This window comes from Diadema antillarum, unplaced genomic scaffold (genome assembly GCF_040938485.1).
Source record: "Diadema antillarum isolate AM-2024a unplaced genomic scaffold, OU_Dant_1.0 seq00000398_RagTag, whole genome shotgun sequence".
NCBI lineage: Eukaryota > Metazoa > Echinodermata > Echinoidea > Diadematoida > Diadematidae > Diadema > Diadema antillarum.
The window spans coordinates 1775166-1797151 of NW_027271389.1; the positions used below are offsets into that span (position 1 = coordinate 1775166).

Below are 21986 nucleotides of genomic sequence, written 5' to 3' on the forward strand. Positions count from 1 at the left end.
TTCCACAGTCACAGGCGTCCAAAGGCTCTCCCTAGCGAGGGGCGGACACAGTCGCTCTGCTGGAAATGCATTGGCCTGGGAGTGGACTCGACCTCGGCGCCATCTACAAAATTATTTAAATGTAAAATGTACCAATGGGGTGCATTCTAGTCACACACACAAAAAGTTATCAGCTTAAAATCCTGACATCACAATGAAAACTTGAGGACTGCGTTATTATTCATTCGACATACAAAATTCACATAATAAAATGTTGCAAGAATTAAAAATATAACAGTGCATACCTTGTTAAACATCACCGCGTCATTTTCGAAACCTGTACACCATTATAATATACTTTATCTCTTATTTACGGGGTTCTGCGGCGCTATATGTGGTGCCCTGAAGTACATTTTATTTAATAGTTAACATCGATTACTGGTAGGCCCAGGCTACTGGTGCTGCCAACTGATCAATCAGAATACACAGTCTGAATTGTGTAAACTTCATTATTTACAAGTGAGTTTTGACAGATACGATTCTAAACATGCTAAATGAGTAATTTCACACACTGACAAGATGCTACCAATATCAAATGTCTTCTCCATACATTCTTTGCCTCCAGACTACAGCGTATTGCTCCATCAGTCATCACTCGTGGCCGGCCGTACTCGACTCAAGCCGGAAGGGAGCACTTTGCTCATCATCGACAATGACCAATATATACGACGTGGCCAAGTGGCCGATATTCTCGCTGCTTGAAGATGAACTCTTGAGCAGTATCAAGCTGGCTTGTGTGTTCGGCAGTGCGGGCAACGAAGCCATCTTCGTCACCAAGGACGACGATGTCTATGCGATCGGGAACAACCACAACGCATGCCTCGGTCTGGGCGATGTGCAGTCTATCTTGACACCGCGCAAGATTGAGTCCCTCTGCCAGAAGGGGCTGTGCACGATGTCCTTCGGCAGTGGACCCCATGTGGTGGCAGCTACTGAGAATGGGGAGATATTCAGGCATGTAGACCATTTCTCTCCTTAAATTCAATTAATTCACTAGCCCAACCAGACGCTGTGTGAAGCGCGACTCATATCGAATTGTGTACAGCGACAGGGCTGTGTTTAGTTATTAATTCACCTGCTATTAAGTTTCATGCTGCTACTCTGCCATGTATTCATTTATGATGTACTGTTCACTATATGTGACCCGCTACAACAAAAGGATCCTAAAGTCGCTGACGGGCGAGCCAATCATGGCCCAGAAAAATGCTATTTTCAGGCCTTTCCTTTGATCATTTAGCTTCGAAATTTCGGCAGATGATAGAAGACACATTAGACTACAAAATTATGTTAAAAACAGAAATCCAAACGTTTTGACAGATTTTGGTGATCTGACTTCAAACTCGATTTTCTCGGCTCACCCGTCAGCGACTTTAGGATCCTTTTGTTGTAGCGGGTCACATATTCCAGAAGTGGAGAAACCATTACAGTAAGGCGATATGTTTGCAAGAAAGACGCCGTTGCAAGAGGGAAAAAAAATTAAGCGTTGGTTTGAATATTCCATAGGAAATTGAATAATGATTTGATCCACGTATCAGTATACTGTGCAATGCTCGACCCAACCTGTAAGTTACGAAGAAATTCAGCTCTCCTTCACTTGTACATAATTCAAAAATCTATAATAGATATCATTTCAGTTATTTAAATTATGATTCAAAGTCTAATCCTTTCTACTGATGAAGAATTTGTTGTTTCCCTGTACTTACAATGTACAGGTGCCTTAGATCTGTTCGAATGGGAATTTGATTCTGTTTGGTACGATGGTGACTTTTAAGAACGCTTAATCTATCACACAGCCCAAGGAAGATAATTGCATGCAGCAAGAATGGCATCGATTTTGTTTTTGTTCAATTATTCTAGTAAAGAAAAGGTTTAGGGAAGAGAGTGTAGTGATATACTGTAGAGCATGCCTTTATCACTGAGTTACATTTTATTGGGCAACCAATAGACAGGGCAGATTTGAAAACTTCTGAATACATAGTGAATCAAAATGACATCATCCAAAGTGTGAGGTACTCCATGCACGGAAATGCTACAGAGAAGAAAATACTGAGGGAATAAGAATATTTGCAAGCTGTATTTGGATGATCATATTTCGTCTCTTCTGTCATTACAAAAGTGAAATGCAAATTTTTCATAATGAGATGATCCCGATTTTCTTTTTACTTCTTTTTGTGTTTGTTTTTGTTTTTGTGGCTTACAAAATATTAGACTTTTAGTCGGAAGCATCAATCTCATCCATTTCTAATCTGTCATTATAATTATTTGAAGCTATTGAGTGTATCTTTGCTCGCTTGCCTTTACCTGTGCCTGTTTGAATATGTAGTTGGGGACACAACGGCTATTGTCAACTCGGTAATGGGTGCACCAACCAGGGAATGCTGCCGTACCAGATCTCTACCAATCTCGGTGACAGCAAGATAAAGCGACTGGCCTGCGGAAGCCACCACACTCTCGCCCTCACTGACAAAGGAGAGGTAAATCCGCACCGGCACCAATTCGCTAACTCCAGCTTTTTTCATTTGTGACCCTGCACCTCAAAACAAACAAAAAGTCGCCAGACATGAATTTTTAGTTAAGACCATATTTTGAAAGAGCAGACTTTAAGCTTTAAAATGATGTATAGCTCAAATCAAATGGACTCTCCTAACCTATCTAAATATTGGAAAGAAAGCACAAACTCAGGAAAAGTGTGAACTGAGAAAAGAGGCTCTGAAGTACAGTGTCTATTCAAGCGCTTAATCTGTACCAAGCCTTGCTGGCTGTGCGATGAATGGGACAAAAAACAGGAAGTAAACCACCAGAGTAACAACAGTGAAGGGATTATCAGATTAAACTGAAATTAAGCATGCCTCATTAACACATTCTGTCCATAATTAATGCCAACTTTCAAAGCAAGTAGCACTATCCTTTCAAAAGTTATTAGAGTTGAAAGTGAAGAGTGTGGACAAGGTTTTTCAGAAATGAAAAAGGGATTCTAAAGACACACCTAATCACATTATTCTACCAAAAATGTTCGAGATAAACTGCTAAAAAAACACACTTTTCTGCCCGTTTTATGATACCAAATTTTAGCTTAATGTAAAAGAAGACCCGCTCTTTCAGAAAATATGAAAAAGTCAAGTTTGGCTAGGTTGACCCATTTCACTTATTTTCAATCCTCACACAAAATCAGTGTGTGCGACTTTATGTACGTTCACATGCCGTGCACCGTGCACGGTCACATTTTTAAGATTAGATATCACTGAAGGGTAGTACTTCAGTGATTAGTACAGAGTATAGAAAAAAAAATGACTTGTCTGACTGGTGTCCATACTGCACATGTTTGACTTAAATCCTGTGTCTTACTCTCGGGGGTTGTATTCTGAAAACACTTGAAAGCGGAAAAAATTTCCAATCCATGTTTCTCAAAATATTTTTACCTTGTATAGGAAGGTCAATATTCTGAAATGGTATATACGTAAGGTGAGGGTGACAAAACATTTATAGTTCCCTCGGCATATAAAAATTGGTTGAAAATAAGTGAAATTGGTCTTCTGAAATGTACTAGTATTTAGATGCAAAAAATTAAGATCTAAACATGGTTATTTTTGTTTTCCTATAGAGAGTAGCACACATTCCCCATGAGTCTCCTTGAATGATCTGTAAAGAGGGGTCAGCGTGATCAGTGCAATTGTAGCTCACCTACATCCTGATAAAACACTGAGTAAATAATAAATCATTGACTATTAAAAAACCAAGCCACATACTTAGCTCATTAAATTGATGATCACAAGCATGTATAAGGTACTGTGCAGAGTAGTATTGAACTGCACATTGAGATTAGGCAGTACACATGTGTATGTACAACACATCCGCATACTTTAGGCACAAAACACAGACCTCGCTCTCTCATAGGGAAAAAAAAATGATATGAGAATATCAAATATCGTTTCTAATATTTAAGCAAACATGGGTCACATTGAATGAATACAGTTGAGGAATGTGTGCATGTTAGATTCTAAAGTGGGGTGGGGGGAGATTAGTTGGTAGATTGTAACTAGACATGAGAGAAGGATGAATTAGGCATGAGAATCAATATAATAATAATAATAATAATAATAATAATAATAATAATAATAATAATAATAATAATAATAATAATAATGATAATAATTATTATTATTGTTATTATTATTATTATTATTATTATTATTATTATTATTATCATTATTATTATTATTATTATTATTATTATTATTATTATTATCATTATTATTATTATTATTATTATTATTATTATTATTATATTTCTTTTTTATGTATGTATGTATTTATGTATTTGGCCGTACATTTGCAATATAACATACATACAGGGTACATGTAAAAATGTAAGGGAGTGACACATGGGCCAGGGCTCACAAAAGTAAAATTCTTTAATATTACCCAGAGGCATGTGAGCCCTCGTGTGTCGCTCCAATATATGAATTTCAGGCAATATATATATTGGTATCATTCCAACATTTTGATATGCTACAGTCATCAATCTGCTTTATGTAATATTCAAGTCACTTAGCCACCATCCACAAAGCATCATTTTTGGCTGTGTAGACAGGGAAGAAATAAGAGTACATTGTGGTTCACTGCAATTCACAGCACACTACACTGTAGTGTCTGGTACTGGGGAAGTATTAAAAGTGAATAGGTCCACATGCAGACAAGGCATTCATCAAATTTCGTCAGACAATTGCTAATTGGGTAATTCTAAGATGCATATCTCTCAAGTGGCATTGTAAGAGGTTTCAATATCTATTTGCACATTGCACATACTGTACATTCAAGAGCAAAAATGACTGGACTTTGTATTCTATGACATTAGCTCACACCATTGGAATGTTGACCCTTTTTTTTTCAACAGGCCATATGCCATTAATGAATTCCTCGTTTGTTGACTTTCTGTTAGCTTTCAGACCTTTTTTTTTTTTTTTTTTGCAGCTAACACTGCAATATTCGAGAAGTAATCAGAAAAATGGCATATAACAATGCTCAGGTAGATAAAAATGATGTGTAGTTTTTCCATTTGTAATGAATCTTCTGTTCTTCCATCTCTGCCTAATATAGTACATACCAGTATTTTTTGCATTTGATAGCATACTCATCCGTGTTGTTATTGTCGTGTGCACTATCAAGATGTCCATTTCTTGCTGTTGTCGTTGTTGATGCTATAAGGTGTTTGCATGGGGATACAATAACTGCGGCCAGGTGGGGTCCGGGGCCACAGCAAACATCAACACACCAAGGAGAGTCTCTTCAGTTCTAAGTAAGTATGATCGGCGGTGAATCAAGAATACAGCTAGATGTTGCATTGTAAAGAAATCATGATGCCCCATTTGTTTTTATTTGTATTTTTTTAACAGATTTGTTTATGTTAGAGCATGTGTGAGGGATCTAATAATTGTGTATCATGAGATATTTCATAGAAAGTGACATAGTACATTTTATTGAATAGTAATATTATTTCTCACAATGGCTCTGTCAGGATTTATTTTTTTCATGGGCATTTATTCATTACCACTCAAATAATACGAAGGCAATATCATAAAATGCTACTGCAGTACAAAGTAACCACGTGATCACATAATTTGGACACAAGTAACATAAGCATTTATATCCTTCCTTTCTACGACTTTTTTTTTTCACAGAAGTAGAAATTATTGCTTGATAATGTAAACTCCTAGCATCTATTTGTCAGATTGATGAAATTTGGAATAAAAAAGGAAAACAATTGTACAGCAAAACAGACTAGAATCATGTTAAATAAGTAGACCAAACTAGAGAAGCACTCTGAGAGCGCAGACCTCCGCCAAGCATGCAGCTTATTTCCATCACTGATCTTGTTCTTCCATAGAGATATCAGTGATTTCCTACCATACGTACTTATAGCATGCTGAAAACAGTGTGCTGAAAGTCGCTCGATTTCCCAATATAGAAGCCTTTGTTACGTCATAAACCCTCTGCTGCACGGCGCACCTCGCCCTAGCAGAAACTAGAGCACGCACTTTAGTGCGTGCATACAAACCTCAAATACGCGCAGCCTGAACTCGCAAGTTCATTGACCCTACCTGCCAAAATATCAAAAATCCTTCATAAATTCCCCCAAAATTCTCGGATCACTACCAAAAGTTAATCTTTTGGTACTTGTATCATTCTAAACCTTTCCTGCAAGTTTCAGCCCAATCCGTTATCTACTTTTTGAGTTATTTTGTGCACGGACAAACTAACTAACTAACTAACTAACTAACAAACCAACTGTGACGAAAACATAACCTCCTCCCTTGGCGGAACTCCCCCAGCAGTGCTCCACAGCTGCCTCTCCCAACCAGTCACTCAATACATTTGTCTAATCCCCTTCATATGCTTATCATAAGAATTCATTAAAAGGTGGTGTCAAAGGTTAAGTTATAGATTTTGACCAGCATTTTCTGCAAAGAGTGTGTCTAAAACTTAAATTGTGATGAAAATGTTGAAGGTGTACTTCGTGAAGAAGGTTACAATAATAAATGGAAGGAAATTTTTAATGTACTACTGCACACATTTAGCCAGTGTTTGTTAAAATCAGCTTCCATGTTTGATCTATTGGTTTCAGGCTGAAGATTCAGTTTGTCATAATTGATAAACTCTGGAACTTTTTGATTTTGCAAAACTTGCCTCGTCCTTTAATAGTATCATTATTGTATAAAAAATTTGAACATCATGAGAGACAGCGCATTACACAGCATTACATAAACTACAGTTATTTTAGTATCTTTTCAAAACATTTATTTTGATAAAACAGATGATTTGACAATATGAATCATTAAAAACTTAAATGGTAAAACTTTGCCATTTATTCACTTGCATAATTATCATTAACTGAATTTCCACTAATCCAGATGGAAAACGAGTAATATCGATAGCTTGTGGGCAAACATCATCGTTAGCTGTTCTGGAGAGTGGAGAGGTAAGTTCAGGTGCAGTAATAAAAAGAATTTATCTATATGCAGTATTGCAGTCTATGATGACATTTCTGCTCTATAGATAATATCTCTACAACAACAACAACAACGACTGCTCCTCCTTAGTCGTCTACTACGACTTCTACTACAACGACTTCTACTACTACGACTTCTACTACTACGACTTCTACTACTACGACTTCTACTACAACAACTTCTACTACAACGACTTCTACTACTACGACTTCTACTACAACGACTTCTACTACTATGACTTCTACTACAACGACTTCTACTACTACGACCTCTACTACTACGACTTCTACTACAACGACTTCTACTACAACGACTTCTACTACTATGACTTCTACTACAACGACTTCTACTACTACGACTTCTACTACTACGACTTCTACTACAACGACTTCTACTACTACGACTTCTACTACTACGACTTCTACTACAACGACTTCTACTACTACGACTTCTACTACTACGACTTCTACTACAACGACTTCTACTACTACGACTTCTACTACTACGACTTCTACTACAACGACTTCTACTACTACGACTTCTACTACTACGACTTCTACTACAACGACTTCTACTACTACGACTTCTACTACTACGACTTCTACTACTACGACTTCTACTACTACGACTTCTACTACAACGACTTCAACTACTACGACTTCTACTACTACGACTTCTACTACTACGACTTCTACTACTACGACTTCTACTACAACGACTTCTACTACAACGACTTCTACTACTACGACTTCTACTACAACGACTTCTACTACTACGACTTCTACTACAACGACTTCTACTACTACGACTTCTACTACTACGACTTCTACTACTACGACCTCTACTACTACGACTTCTACTACTACGACTTCTACTACTACGACTTCTACTACTACGACTTCTACTACTACGACTTCTACTACTACGACTTCTACTACTACGACTTCTACTACTACGACTTCTACTACTACGACTTCTACTACTACGACTTTTACTACTACGACTTCTACTACTACTACTCCTACTACTACTTCTACTACTACTTCTACTGCTGCTGCTGCTGCTACTACTACTACTACTACCACTATTACTACTACTTCTGCTACATACTACTACTGCTACTATTACTACTACTACTACTACTACTACTACAACTATTACTACTACTACTACTACTACTACTACTACTACTACTTCTACTACTACTATCACAATTACTACTTCTACTGCTACAACTACAATGTACTAGTATTACCACAACTTCTACTACTACTTCTACTGCTGCTGTTACTACTTCTACTATATCTTGAATCAGGGCTTGTAAGGCAATGTCACAATTGTTTTAAGTCATGATTTAGAGCCACAGTAATTCTTTTTCAGTAGAAAGTGAGTGATTTGTAATTTTGGAGATGATGATTATACAATGCATTTGTGTTACTGGAAGCATTACTTTTGGGAGTCGTTAATTTGATTGGTTGAGTTGCAGAATTGACTAGAATAAAAAAAAAATGCAAACTATACATGTATAGTGTACAAAGGCTGTATCAAGGCTGTGGTAGCAGTGTTTTGTCTTCACAACCCTTCTAGGTGTATGGTTGGGGCTACAACGGCAACGGTCAGCTTGGACTTGGCAACAATGTGAACCAGCCCAGCCCCTGCAAGGTGTCCAGTCTCAATGGTGTGGTCATTTCACAGGTCAGTGAGTAGCAACAAAAAGCATTGGAAAAATTATGCAGTAATTATGACTGGCACACTAGCTATTATTTTTTTTTTTTTTTTTTGCGATGTGACACCAAAGCTCAGATGTGAAATACTGTATTAAGCTGCTATTGTCATGAGGGTTTAATTTTTGCAAATTTCGCGAATCACAGTTGGATTGCAAATTTAACAACACACGAAAATGTTGCCATGCGCTATTAAGGTAATGGCGCATTTACGATAGCGTCAGTGTCAATTCGCGAAAACATCTCGTGAAAATGTCTGTGACCTCATTCGCCAAAATATCTGTGTGCAAAAATAATAGCTTATACAGAAGCACAATCAGTATCATGATTAAAATCTCAGTAAAGGGCAGGATTTTTGGAGTGGAAGGCATTATTTTGGCTGTGCAACTGGGCATACTGCAGTAATGTGATCGTTTGTGTGTATGTTGATGCGGCTAGCATGGCATGAGCAGGGTAGCCAGTCGCCCACTTTGTTGGTGCCGGATCAATGTGATTACAGCCAAGATGATAAATATACGTCAATATGGGCAGAGTGACTCTACATGGTCCTGCTTTCCTCGCTTGAGGATCTCCCTTCCTGAAAAACAAATTACAAACAAACATAACAAAAATCCTTGACAGTCTTATCGTTTGATCCTGTCTCTTTGTTTGTTTATGTTTTTCTGTGGTGTCAAATCTTGCTTTATTCTCCCCAAGCGGGGAGTACACATTGCAATGAGAATGGAACAAACTCCTGGTGGATTATGATTACAGACTTTAACCAGTTTGCTGTGTGACTGTGTGCTTTTCTCTGCAGATTGCCTGCGGATACGCTCACTCACTGGGTCTGTCAGATGAGGGCAATCTTTACACCTGGGGGGCAAACTCGTATGGTCAGCTTGGGACAGGAAATAAGGCCAATCTGTGTGGGGCTACCAAGATCGCAGAGGACCTGGGGAGGTAATTCCTTGCTATTGACTTCACTTGGTACTTTCAGCAGGAGACTTTTTATGCCTCCGCCACGAAGTGGTGCCGGAGGCATTATGTTTTCGGGTTGTCCGTCAGTCCATCCGTCCTTCCGTCCATCAGTCCTTCCGTCCGTCCGTCCGTCTGTAATGATTTTTGTGGACAGGGTAACTATCAAAACCTTTTGAGGTATCCTAATGAAACTTGGCATGTATGTGTATTAGGGGGTGAACTTGTGCCTATCAACTTTTGAGTGCACATGCTCAATGTCAAAGGTCAAAAGGTCACGGTCAAATACATAAAATTTCACTATTTCCACCATATCTATGCAATGCCTGAAGATATTTTCTTGAAACTTAGTGTATACATGTATTACCCAATTAAGATTCTCTGGTGAAAGTTTGGGTCATGAGGTCAAAGGTCAAAGGTCAAGTAAAAATATTAAACTTCACCTATTTCTCTGTACCTTGGATATTGTTCAAGGTATCTTCATGAAACATACTATATATACATGTACTAACTGGCAGTGATTATCTAGAGAATTTAGGGTTCATGGGGTCAAAGGTCAAGGGCAACACTTCAAAATTTTACTATTACATGTTTGCGCAATGCCAGCAGGAATTTTTTTTACACTTGGTGTATGCATGTATAACCTAATAGAGATTCTCTGAAAAGTTTTTTTTTTCTTTTGTTTTTACCTGAAAGGTTAAAAGGTTAGAGATCTAGTGAAAGCGCTGCACTAAATTTTTCCTCCCTATCTCGGAAGTGGCTTAAGTTATCTTGAAACGTACTACATATTTATGCATGTTCTGCCTGACAGTGATTATCTTATGAATTTTAGGGTCAAAGGCCAGATGAAAATGGCAACAATTTACTATTCAATACAGAAATTGCACTTTGTTGAAAATTACTCAATGCATTTAACGTATGAATGGGTCAAAGTCAAGTTAAAGTCCTTAAATCCCAAATACATGCTCTCCTATTCATCCAATTAAACCTAGGTCAAGGAAGGTGAACATTCAACACATTTGTGACATACTTGTCATTTTATTATTTTGCCAATTTTGAGAAAATATAATCACACATTGTCCACATGTACTATTTAGACCTATTAGGAGAATCATGCATTATGGCGGAGGCATACCAGTCGCCATAGCGACATTTCTAGTTTTTTAGAATGACACAATTTCCTGAGGACGAAGATCCCCAAATAGGTTGTGGATGAGAGTTGCTGAATGGCAGAAATATTAAAGCCGAGTGCACCGAGAGCATTACTTGTGGCAAACCCATGGAATTGGAATATTGGAGTGTATAAAATCTATTTCACAAGCAAATCAACTAGATAGTGAATAGATTTAGAGCCAGCAGATTTTGGGTCAATTAAGGAAGAAATGCACAAATGCCTAATACACACCCTGTGCACACCCAATTTCCACACATTGAACTACAAGGTCACCAATGAATATTGTATATTATGATTTTTTTTTTCATCATGTTTGTGTAATGATTTTTGTACTTCATAACTCACTTTTTCTTCTGCACCTTGAGCACGTTAGTTATGTGGAATTGGTGCATTATAAGTACCATGTATTATTATTATTATTATTATTATCAAGTCCGTGTAGAGGTGAACGGAGCATACGAGACCTGTAACAAATCACACTATCGGCATTGGTAGTCATATTATGGGAATTTATCATGGTATCTAAATCTCCCACTCCCAGATTCACCGATATAGCAGCGACCCACTACTCCCACATCTCGTCCGCCCTCGCCCAGTCTGGAAAGGTCTACATGTGGGGTCAGTGCAAGGGTCAGTCCGTCCTGTCGCCCATGGAGACGCGCTTCACCTGTCTGGACGACGTCTTTGCGTGCTTCTCCTCACCAGCTGTCACGTACAAACTGCTCACGTTCGGTAAGACCGTGATGCTTCTTCTTCGTCGTATCCAACATCTACATAGTCATTAGATATTTGGCTAGGACTTGGCACATTGTAGAGCCTTCTCTTTTGCAGCCATCAGGTCGTTTAGGCTACACTGTCCCTGAAGGCTAGGGCATTGGAGAAAGTGTGGCTTGGTTTGAGGTGTGCCACATTATCTACCGTGATGTTAATCCGGTATGAAAGAAGTTGCAAGCCACATTAGATTTTGCAATGTCTTTCTAGTTCCTGCAAAAACCCTTGTTGTCTACTGCATGACTTCACCCTGACTTATAAGAACAGAAAGATGTGAAAAATCAGGAGAGAAATCAGTGTAAAACCTTACAAAATAAAATGAAAAAAATGGGGATAAACACTCAGCAATGTGAAGGAAAGATGGTTTGATAATTCTTCTGCTTTGAATGAGAAGGTCACTCATGGAGACGTTAATCCTTATCGAGACTTTTGAAAGAGAATGCCGCAAATTGATGAAATCAGTAGAATTGCAGAGATTTGGGGAAAGTTTATGACTGTTTAAAAGTCAGGAAGTGGTTGATCAGTCACCTGGTGCCATAAAAGAGATGAATGATATTGTGATTATAAGTTGATTTCTGAAGACCATTTTCTCATTTGTTCACGTGAAACATGACTGCTGTATAGATTTCTGTAAAATTGATTATGCTTGTGCAGCTGTCCTTTTGTTGTTGTTGTTCTTTTTAAACAAAAGTAAAGACCAAGAGAAGTTATAGTCATATGACTGTAGTGACAGTTTTGAGTGTGTCATTCAGTACCATGGACAATAACATATTGATTGTCAACCATGTGGTACCCAGTCATTTGAAATTGAAGGTGTACGTTGTTGTTTAAATTATGATCAAACAGTTATATTGCTCATATGCCAATAAATGGGAAAAAAAAGAGTACTATTCCTAGCTTTTAAAAGTAGCAATTCATTGCTATTTTACAGAGAATTTTGCTGGCAGGAGAGCTCTGGAGGAAACACTGGCAGTGGCTTTCGACAACCAGGAAACATGTGACCTGAAGTTTGCGGTGGAGGGCAGGAGTATCCATGTTCATAAAGCCCTGCTGAAAATCAGGTGAGTTATGTGGTCATTTAACTTAAAAAAAAAAAAAATCCTTTCCCCACAAAATAAAGTATGTTTGGGTCATGCTCTTTACATTTTGTTTCTTTTTAACTTGGATCTTGGATGATGCCCTGATATTGACTAACTCCTGGTCCCATGGTTGCTTGCTTACAAGCATTTTCATTTGCTTCTTGATCTTTAGTGGTCTCATAAAAACAATCACAATTTGATTCAATGAAATTATGTTATATTATTTTTTTCTAGACCAAGCCCTAGAGGGACAGTAGCAATTTTCAGTGTTCAGCTGTTATTCCAACATTTTGATTTGCTAGATTCGGGGTATGATATTTGAATATGTTACCATATTGACGAGATATTTTCTGGAGTCACGAGTATGAAATTCTGTTTGGTTAGTCATACCAGAAGGGGTCAAGATTTGCCCTCTGAATGCCAGCTGACCATGTGAAAGTGGTGCTGCCAGTAATCTTTCCAGTATTAAAGCTTTTGGTCACATTTCAGGTGTAAGTTTCGCTGCCCTTTACCGTGTTCAATGTCATGTAGTAAGATAGTTGCACAAGTGCGAAGAGGATAGATACGTCCTTGACTATGCATCAAGTCGCACATCTGCAAGGGAAGTCTATGGCCATGTATTCAACCAAACAATCCTATTTTTACAATGAAGATGAAGAGCCGACACTGTTTTGAGTGACTTCTGTAGATGCTGCTTAACGTCTTTTCTCCCTGCTGGAATTTCAAATCCAGGTGTCAACATTTCAGGAGCATGTTCCAGTCTCACTGGGAGGAGAATGGCAAAGAGTAAGTCACTGCTATATTTTTCTTCTTATCATTTTTTAATATTTTAGCATTTTAATTCTGTGTTAGAATGAGGTAGGTAATATATGCAGTGTACTAGAGACTTTATAGGGGATGCCAGTTCACGTTCGTGTTGTCCTTTTATTGATAGAGAGTAGTGTCAATATTTCAGAACAGAGAAAATAGCTAATGGAACATCTCAACAGAAATCTGTAGTTTCATTCCATATGATAAAGGTGAAGCAGTCATTTCTTTATGATTTATCGATTAGAAACAAATAGATGAATGGTTTATTAAGATGATTTTTTTTTTCGACAGGGAGAACTACAATTTTATGACATTGATTAAAAAGATATGAAATATTATTCACTGCACAGCTATATAAAAAATATTTTTTTTAACTGATTCAATGTAGAGATTTACACAGTAAGCGTTTTCACTCACATTCCTCAAAATCATACATTATTTGCTTCTTCTCTATCATGCAGATGTATATCATTGAACTTTAGATAAGAGTAAAATTGACACTGTTGGGTGCTACCATGTGAGGTGCATCAGCGATCACCTCCCCTTCCTTTCATCTTACTTCCTCACGTAGCATCATTGAAATCACCCAGTTTTCGTATCCGGTCTACCGAGCCTTCTTGGAATATCTGTACACCGACCAGGTTTCTCTCTCTCCAGAGGATGCTATTGGTATGTACAAGTCCCCAATACTATTTTTAGAAGTAAATGGGAATTTCCCTTTATTTTATGTGTGCGCACAAACACAAACACATACACACAAATGCACACACACACACACACACACACACACACACACACACACACATATACTCATTTTTTCTCTCTCTCTCTTTTTTAGAGGAATACTTAATTCCATTCATGAAATCCAAGATTCACAAAATATGCAAGCTATTGTGCTACATAAATGATACCAGCAAAATAATGTATGTCACATTGCACAAGTGATAACTGTGTTTGATGATGCTTGCCGAAAGATGTTACGCATTTTGATGCAGGTCAATAACCCAAATTGTCTCTGGAAATTAAATGACATCTTTCTTTTCACTCCATTTGCATTAACTTGAGCTGATTTAGGGTTTCAGGTGTTTTTGTTGGTTTGTTTTTTTCCCCTGGCAAAGTTAACTTTTCTCCCATCTAGATAATGTGTGCTATTCAGTGACATGAGTATTAGAATGATTCATGATTAATTGTTAATGTAAACTCAAACCGTGATTTGTGTTAATGACTTCTTTTTTCTCTACATTCTCATATTCTTTTTATGAAAGAATTATTTTTCTCTCATTTATTGATGTCATTATCAATTTCTTTGTCAGTTGCTTACCGTAAAGGCAGAATTGCCGCATGAAACTTTCAGGTTTCAGAGCTGATGGCCTTTTCCACGGCACAAAACTTTCAGGAATTGTCACTGGCATTCAATGCATTATGCAGACAAAATTTTCACATGCATTTTACTTCAAAAAATCATGGCTCCTTGCAAAATTCACAAAAGTTTTATGCACTCAGAAATTTCTGGTTTTGCAATGCCTTTACATTTTGTACATGATCGCTTTTCTTCCCACAGGTCTGTTGGATCTTGCCAACTCGTACTGCGAGTCGCACCTCAAAAAGCAGTGTGAACGCATCATCAAGCAGGGGATCAACATCGAGAATGCCGCCCTCCTCCTGGCGGCCTCCATCAGATACGAGGCGAACGTGAGTCGGCCCTCGCTGCCCCGTCATCTCATACAAGATTTACTGTGTCGGAGAGTGGAATGTGTCCCAGTACCCCCATGAATGCATTTAAAGGGGAAAATCCACCCTGAAAATTAATTTTGTTTGAATAGAGAGCAGAAATACTGTAGAAACAGGACTTGGCAGTAAAAGTTTTAGCAAATTCTTGCATAAACTGAGAAATCAGTATTTTAAAGTTTAGTCTTGATTCACATATTTAAACATGATTCATCTTCAAAATACGCGCTTGCAAACTCCATTCCTTCGTGCCTTATTTGGATTTCAGAGAAGGAGTTGCACCCATTGTTGAGAAAAGTTGAACAAAGTGAAATTTTATGAATCAAATCTTGTACAAGAATGTCACAAGCTGTCTGCTGCCCTCTACTGACTGTTTAATTTTGCAAAGCTGGGATTTCCTTATTCCTTACCCACTTCGGCTCAAACATGTAGTGATTAATTCGAACATATCAAGAATTGGAATAAGAATAACTTCACATGAAGATATTGGTTCCCCTTAATGTGCCCAGGCTTAACGTGCCAAGCATCTTCATTAGTATTCAGTAATCATGCCAAACTTGACCTAGTTATAAAGTCCATAGCAAGCCCACTTGGGTGTAGCAGTGTTTCTACATCCAACAGAAAGGCTGCTGTGACACAATGAGGAATTAGGGGTATTGCTGGGTAATCTCTCTTCACTGACATTTAGTTTCCAGATATGTGTGCCATTCTGCAAAGAAAATACTCCAGTCTGTGTGCCGATCGGCAAAGAAAGCACATACAGAGGACTCCCGTTATAATGAAGTCTTGGGGACCAGCAGTCTTCTTTCGTTATATCGAAATTTCATTATAACCGAACAAATAAACAATAAAAAATACATAGAGCAGATAATGTTGAGGTCTGAATTTTTACTTCATTGTAACCGGAATTTCGTTATAACCATTTTCGTTCAAGCTGGAGTGCACTGTAAATCCTCTGCGTGCAGCATTGATTACCTGTCTATAGTTATGTGTGTGGAATTTGTGCACATTTGGCTCATTGGCACAGAAAAGGTTAAACGGTTTAATGCATAGATGCATGTAGATTTCCCCTTTGATGCATGCCTCTTGAGATGTAGAAGAGCAAAGTGACAATCTGGCCTGCATCCATGTGATGCTGTAATGCAACATCATTATTTATTGTCATACTCATCTCGCTGAGAACATTCTTATCATAAATCTTGTCAGCCAGAAATAGCACTTCACTTTACTCTCCTCTTGTGACTGCATTCCATCTGCTCACAACCAGAACAAAGTATGCTTCAGAGCTACCGAGTGTCCCCGATTCTGTAGAACAAACTTTTCTCCATTTCAATAATATCCTGGTGTGGATAGGGGTTAGAGGGGGAAGGAGGGGGACAGCAAATTACATTCTAGCCAAAACACAGTGCTATCATGAGATGATGGTATTGATATATTGCCTGGCATATCACTTTCAGTCTTGTATTGATATATTACCTGGCATATCACTTTCAATCTTGTATTGATATATTGCCTGGCTTATCACTTTCAATCTTGTCTAGGCGTGTTTATCGCTATACATCCCTCGGTGACACAGGAAATGTTTCGGTGTCAGTTTAAATCATCCTGCTGGATGATCAACCTTGCATATCTTACCTGGGTTATGTCTGTGAAAGTGTGGTTTGATATAATGCACTTGTTAGATTTTCCTTCCTATTACTGAGATTTGCAGGTAAAACATTAATCCCTATTTGACCATCGCCTCAGAATATATTTCAATTTATTTGATGTGATACTCAAAAAAAATATGCGATGTTTGCTATCTGATTTGGAAGGAGACATTGCATTTTTTTGTGTGAATCTCTCTTCTTTTATTGAATATCACACATTAGAGTGAAAGTTGTTGTTTGTACAAGAGGGGGTTGATCTCATATTATGAACCATAAATGATGTAGTTTTCCTCGAAAGGGAGACTTTTTTTGTCCCTGCCGAACGAGTTCGAGCAGGGGACTATGAAACGGGCTCCGTACGTGTGTGTGTCTGTGCGTCCGTCTGTTCGTCCGTCTGTGCATCCGTGTGTGATCAAAATGTTCAATTTGCTACTTCTCTGTCATTTATGAGCCAATTTTGATTCTGTTTGCTTTATATGATAGCACTACATGGGAGCTTTGAAACTTCTACACAGAATTTCAGTTGTGACCTTTGACCTTGACCTTTGACCTACATTGTACATTTTGCTTCAAAATGCTACTCCTTCGCCATTTCTAACCCGATTTTGATTCTGTTTGCTTTATATGATAGCACTACATGGGAGCTTTTAAACTTCTACACAGAATTTCAGTTGTGACCTTTGACCTTGACCTTTGACCTATATTGTACATTTTGCTTCAAAATGCTACTCCTTCGCCATTTCTAACCCGATTTTGATTCCGTTTGCTTTATGTGATGGCCCTAGGTGAGGGCTTCAAAACTTCTACACAGAATTTTGACCTTTGACTTCTTTGACCTTTGACCTTGATTTTTGACCTATATTGTACTTCGGCTACAAAATGCTACTCCTTCGCCATTTCTAACCCGATTTTGATTCCGTTTGCTTTATGTGATGGCACTAGGTGAGGGCTTCAAAACTTCTACACAGAATTTTGACCTTTGACCTTGATTTTTGACCTATATTGTACATTTTACTACAAAATGCTACTCCTTTGCCATTTGTAACCCGATTTCAATTCCGTTTGCTTTAAGTGATGGCACTAGGTGAGGGCTTCAAAACTTCTACACAGAATTTTGACCTTTGACTTCTTTGACCTCTGACCTTGATTTTTGACCTGCATTGTACATTTTGCTACCAAATGCTACTCCGTCGCCATTTCTAACCCGATTTTGATTCCGTTTGCTTTATGTGATGGCACTAGGTGAGGGCTTCAAAACTTCAACACAAAATTTTGACCTTTGACTTCTTTGACCTTTGACCTTGATTTTTTACCTATATTGTACATTGGCTACAAAATGCTACTCCTTCCCATTTTAACCCGATTTCGATTCCGTTTGCTTTATGTGATGGCACTAGGTGAGGGCTTCAAAACTTCTACACAGAATTTTGACCTTTGACTTCTTTGACCTTTGACCTTGATCTTTTTACCTATATTGTACATTTTGCTACTAAATGCTACTTCCGGCGGGGACATATATTACGCATCGCGTAATTTCTACTTTTCCTTGTTGTTTTCTGCTTTAATAAGATGTGTCTTTGGGCACTTTAAACGTTCACATCCTCTGAAGATATCTTTATAAACAAATTAGAGGAAAATGATATGCTCTTTATTCAGTTCTCTGTAAGTGGATGAGTGTGAAACACAGTGCACGAAATGCCATAGGTACACAACCTTGATAGTCAATTTGATGTCATGATGCCATGTCAGGTTACAGGTTACTCACTCACATACAAGATATTTGTAATTCAGTTATGTTTGTTTTTAGCTCACCTGAGCCAAAGGCTCAAGTGAGCTATTGCGATCGCCCTTCGTCCGGCGTCCGTCGTGCGTCGTGCGTCGTGCGTCGTGCGTCGTGCGTCGTCCGTCGTGCGTCGTCCGTCGTGCGTCGTCCGTCGTCCGTCGTCCGTCGTCCTCGTGCGTCGTGCGTAAACTTTTTACATTTTCATCTTCTTCTTGAAAGCCCCAAGACCGATTTTCATCAAACTTGGCAGGTAGCATCCCTAGGGGGTTAGGAACTCAATTTGTTAAAATGGGCACCATGCCCCGCCCAGGGGGCCCCCAGGGGGGCCCAAACCCCCCAAAATTAAGGAATCTGTAAAAATCTTCTTCTCTAGAACCAGAAGTGATAGAGCTAAGTTAATACTATGAGTTAGTACATTGATGACTGTAGTTTCAAGTTTGTTCATGGCAGAATCAGGGGTGCCCCCCTTGGGACCCAGGGGAGGGGGGTGGGGAAGGGTTCTAATGGGGCCTAAATTGTACATTTTCATCTTCTTCTTGAGAACCCCATGACCCATTTTCACCAAACTTGGCAGGTAGCATCCCTAGGGGGTTAGGAACTCAATTTGTTAAAATGGGCACCATGCCCCACCCAGGGGGCCCTCAGGGGGCCCAAGCCCCCCAAAATTAAGGATTCTGCAAAAATCTTCTTCTCTAGAACCAGAAGTGATAGTGCTTAGTTAATACTATGAGTTAGTACATTGATGACTGTAGTTTCAAGTTTGTTCATGGCAGAATCAGGGGTGCCCCCCTTGGGACCCAGGGGAGGGGGTGAGGAGGGGTCCTAATGGGGCCTAAATTGTACATTTTTATCGTCGTCTTGAGAACCCCATGACCCATTTTCACCAAACTTGGCAGGTAGCATCCCTAGGGGGTTAGGATCTCAATTTGTTAAAATGGGCACCATGCCCCACCCAGGGGGCCCCCAGGGGTCCCAAACCCCCCAAATGAAGGAATCTTTATAAATCTTCTCTAGAATCAGAAGTTATAGAGCTGAGATAATACTATGAGTGAGTACATTAATGACTGTAGTTTCAAGTTTGTTCATAGGAGATCCAGGGGTGCCCCTCTTGGGTGGGGGGGGGGGGGGTGGTTGGAAGGGTCCAAATGGGGGCCTGAATTGTACATTTTCATCTTCTTCCTGAAAACCTCATGATGGATTTTTGTCAAACTTGGCACGTAGCATCCCTAGGGGGTCAGGATCTCAATTTATCAAAATGGGCACCATGCCCCACCCAGAGGGCCCCAGGGGGCCCCAATCCCCCCAAATTAAGGAATCTTAAAAAAATTGGGCCTTTATTGTACATTTTCATCTTCTACTTGAGAATGCCTGGTCAAATTTTGGTGGAGCTGTAAATAATTTAGATTAGTGACTGCGTGAAAGGTGAACTTGGGATACTCAGGTGAGCGCTAGACCCGCGGGTCTCTTGTTTAATTTTGCGTAGACTTTTTCTGATTTTACATTTTCGCACCTTGTACTTCACAATGATTTCATCTTTATTTGTAAGTCCTCCTATTCAGGGAAAGATTCTTTGAAAAGGGAAATCATAACAATTTTCATCAGGATTTCCATCCTAGGGTTGGTACATTTTTGTACTGTATATAATTATCATCATCACTATCACCATTTCTTGCCTGTTCTCCCAGGACCTCGAGGCATTCTGCTTCAAGTTCGCCGTCAATCACATGACCGCTGTGGTCCAGACAGAGGCCTTCAAGAAACTGGACGAGGCGTACGTAAAGGACTTCATTCAGAGGGCAGCGGAGTGGGGCGCTTTCAAGTACTGACTGCTGGCAGCGGCCCTGACCCCCTAAAGATGGTCTAGCCTGCAATGTGTTCATCTGCAAAACTGCTCCAAGACTGCCTGTGGTTCCTTGCAAATGGCCACGTTAGCACAACTCCCTTGGTCCAGGCATTTACTCAAGTAGATATTTCTGTTCATTTTCTGATATTTCTGTTCATTGATTGTACTGAATGCTTTAAAAGTCAACAGGGACATGGCGTGGAATTGCGTTTCCAACTTTTTAACGTAACACTATGATCAGTCGAAGTGTCTTATTAGATTATTGGCTTTAAATGCTGTACACTTTAAAATTTTTTCTTGTAATAGCAGCACTGCCTGGCCTACTCCTAATTATTTATTCAACTAAATGTTGGCATGAGCAAAGGTGACAGGGCAAGCCAGGGTTTCTTTGACTTTTGGGTGATGATCGTTTTACTGTTTGTTTGTTTTTAATGAAAGTTTCGCTCCTTGTGGGTCTACCCAGGTATGTACAGTGTGTATATAGCTGAAATCAAGTGCAATTTGATGACTGACACCAATTGTGGTAAATGGGACTGTGCTTGTGTGCGCTAGGAAGGCTGCGTATAGACAAACCCGCTGCGTGTAGGTGGAATCGGCAAAGGCAATGTGGACGGGTGGCAGACTGTATTTATGGTATTATTTTCTTGATAGTGCGTGTCGTGAAGTGTGAAAAGCTTTGTTTTCCAATTGGACCAACTCATGTGTAAATAGGCAAGCGTGAACTGCTTGAAGTAATTAGACATTATGTAACACTGCTGGTGACTGTGAGTGAGATTTTATTTATATTTTTGTAGGACGTGCTTAGCCGATAAAAGATATCATACCATCTCTGTACATCCTCCTTCACTGAAATGCTGCTTGTGTAGGCATACTTTGAGGACGAGCTTACATTGCTCTAAGACGCAATTTCCACAGACACCCACCCAAGTGTACTCGGCGCGAGTCTTCAATGGTTTAACATAATCGACAAAGAAAACATTTTCGGTGTGAATGTGAGAAGTCCAATGCGTACTTGGCTTTATACCTCAGTAGTCATCTATGGTGTGCCAGTGATTGGTAGAAAATTCTCGGTGCTGATATAGATGATAATCACTATTTTTTTTTTATTGAAGAGAGTTAAAGTTCAAAGTGCCTAGTTTGGTTTAGTGCATACAAAATCTTGTTTTGTTATTAATTTGCTACCACTATATGATATTTATCATTAACCCATATTGCGGACAAGAAGAATAAGATGTAAATTATTGCAGGCAAAAGTGTTGATATGATAGTTCTATTATTTTGGTAACTGTTATGGAATATCAGGTACACTATCAGGTACAACTACAAGGCATTGTTTAATTTTATTTTTGGTAACATTTTTTGTGTTGTTATTGCTATAATTGTATGTATTCAGAAGAATTGAAGTCAGTGTTGCGTTGTGCAGTA

General features: G+C 38.9%; 1 protein-coding gene across 1 annotated transcript; it reads left to right on the forward strand.

The window, feature by feature from the left end:
* Positions 1-630: 630 nt before the first annotated feature.
* Positions 631-20735, forward strand: LOC139732033 (RCC1 and BTB domain-containing protein 1-like). Its single transcript, XM_071642908.1, has 12 exons — positions 631-993; positions 2363-2513; positions 5245-5335; positions 6948-7015; positions 8634-8741; positions 9567-9709; positions 11440-11630; positions 12601-12730; positions 13481-13534; positions 14130-14227; positions 15120-15250; positions 20404-20735. Exons 1-12 carry the CDS (start codon positions 692-694, stop codon positions 20542-20544), a joined length of 1608 nt encoding a protein of 535 aa, XP_071499009.1. The 5' UTR covers positions 631-691; the 3' UTR covers positions 20545-20735.
* Positions 20736-21986: the final 1251 nt, after the last annotated feature.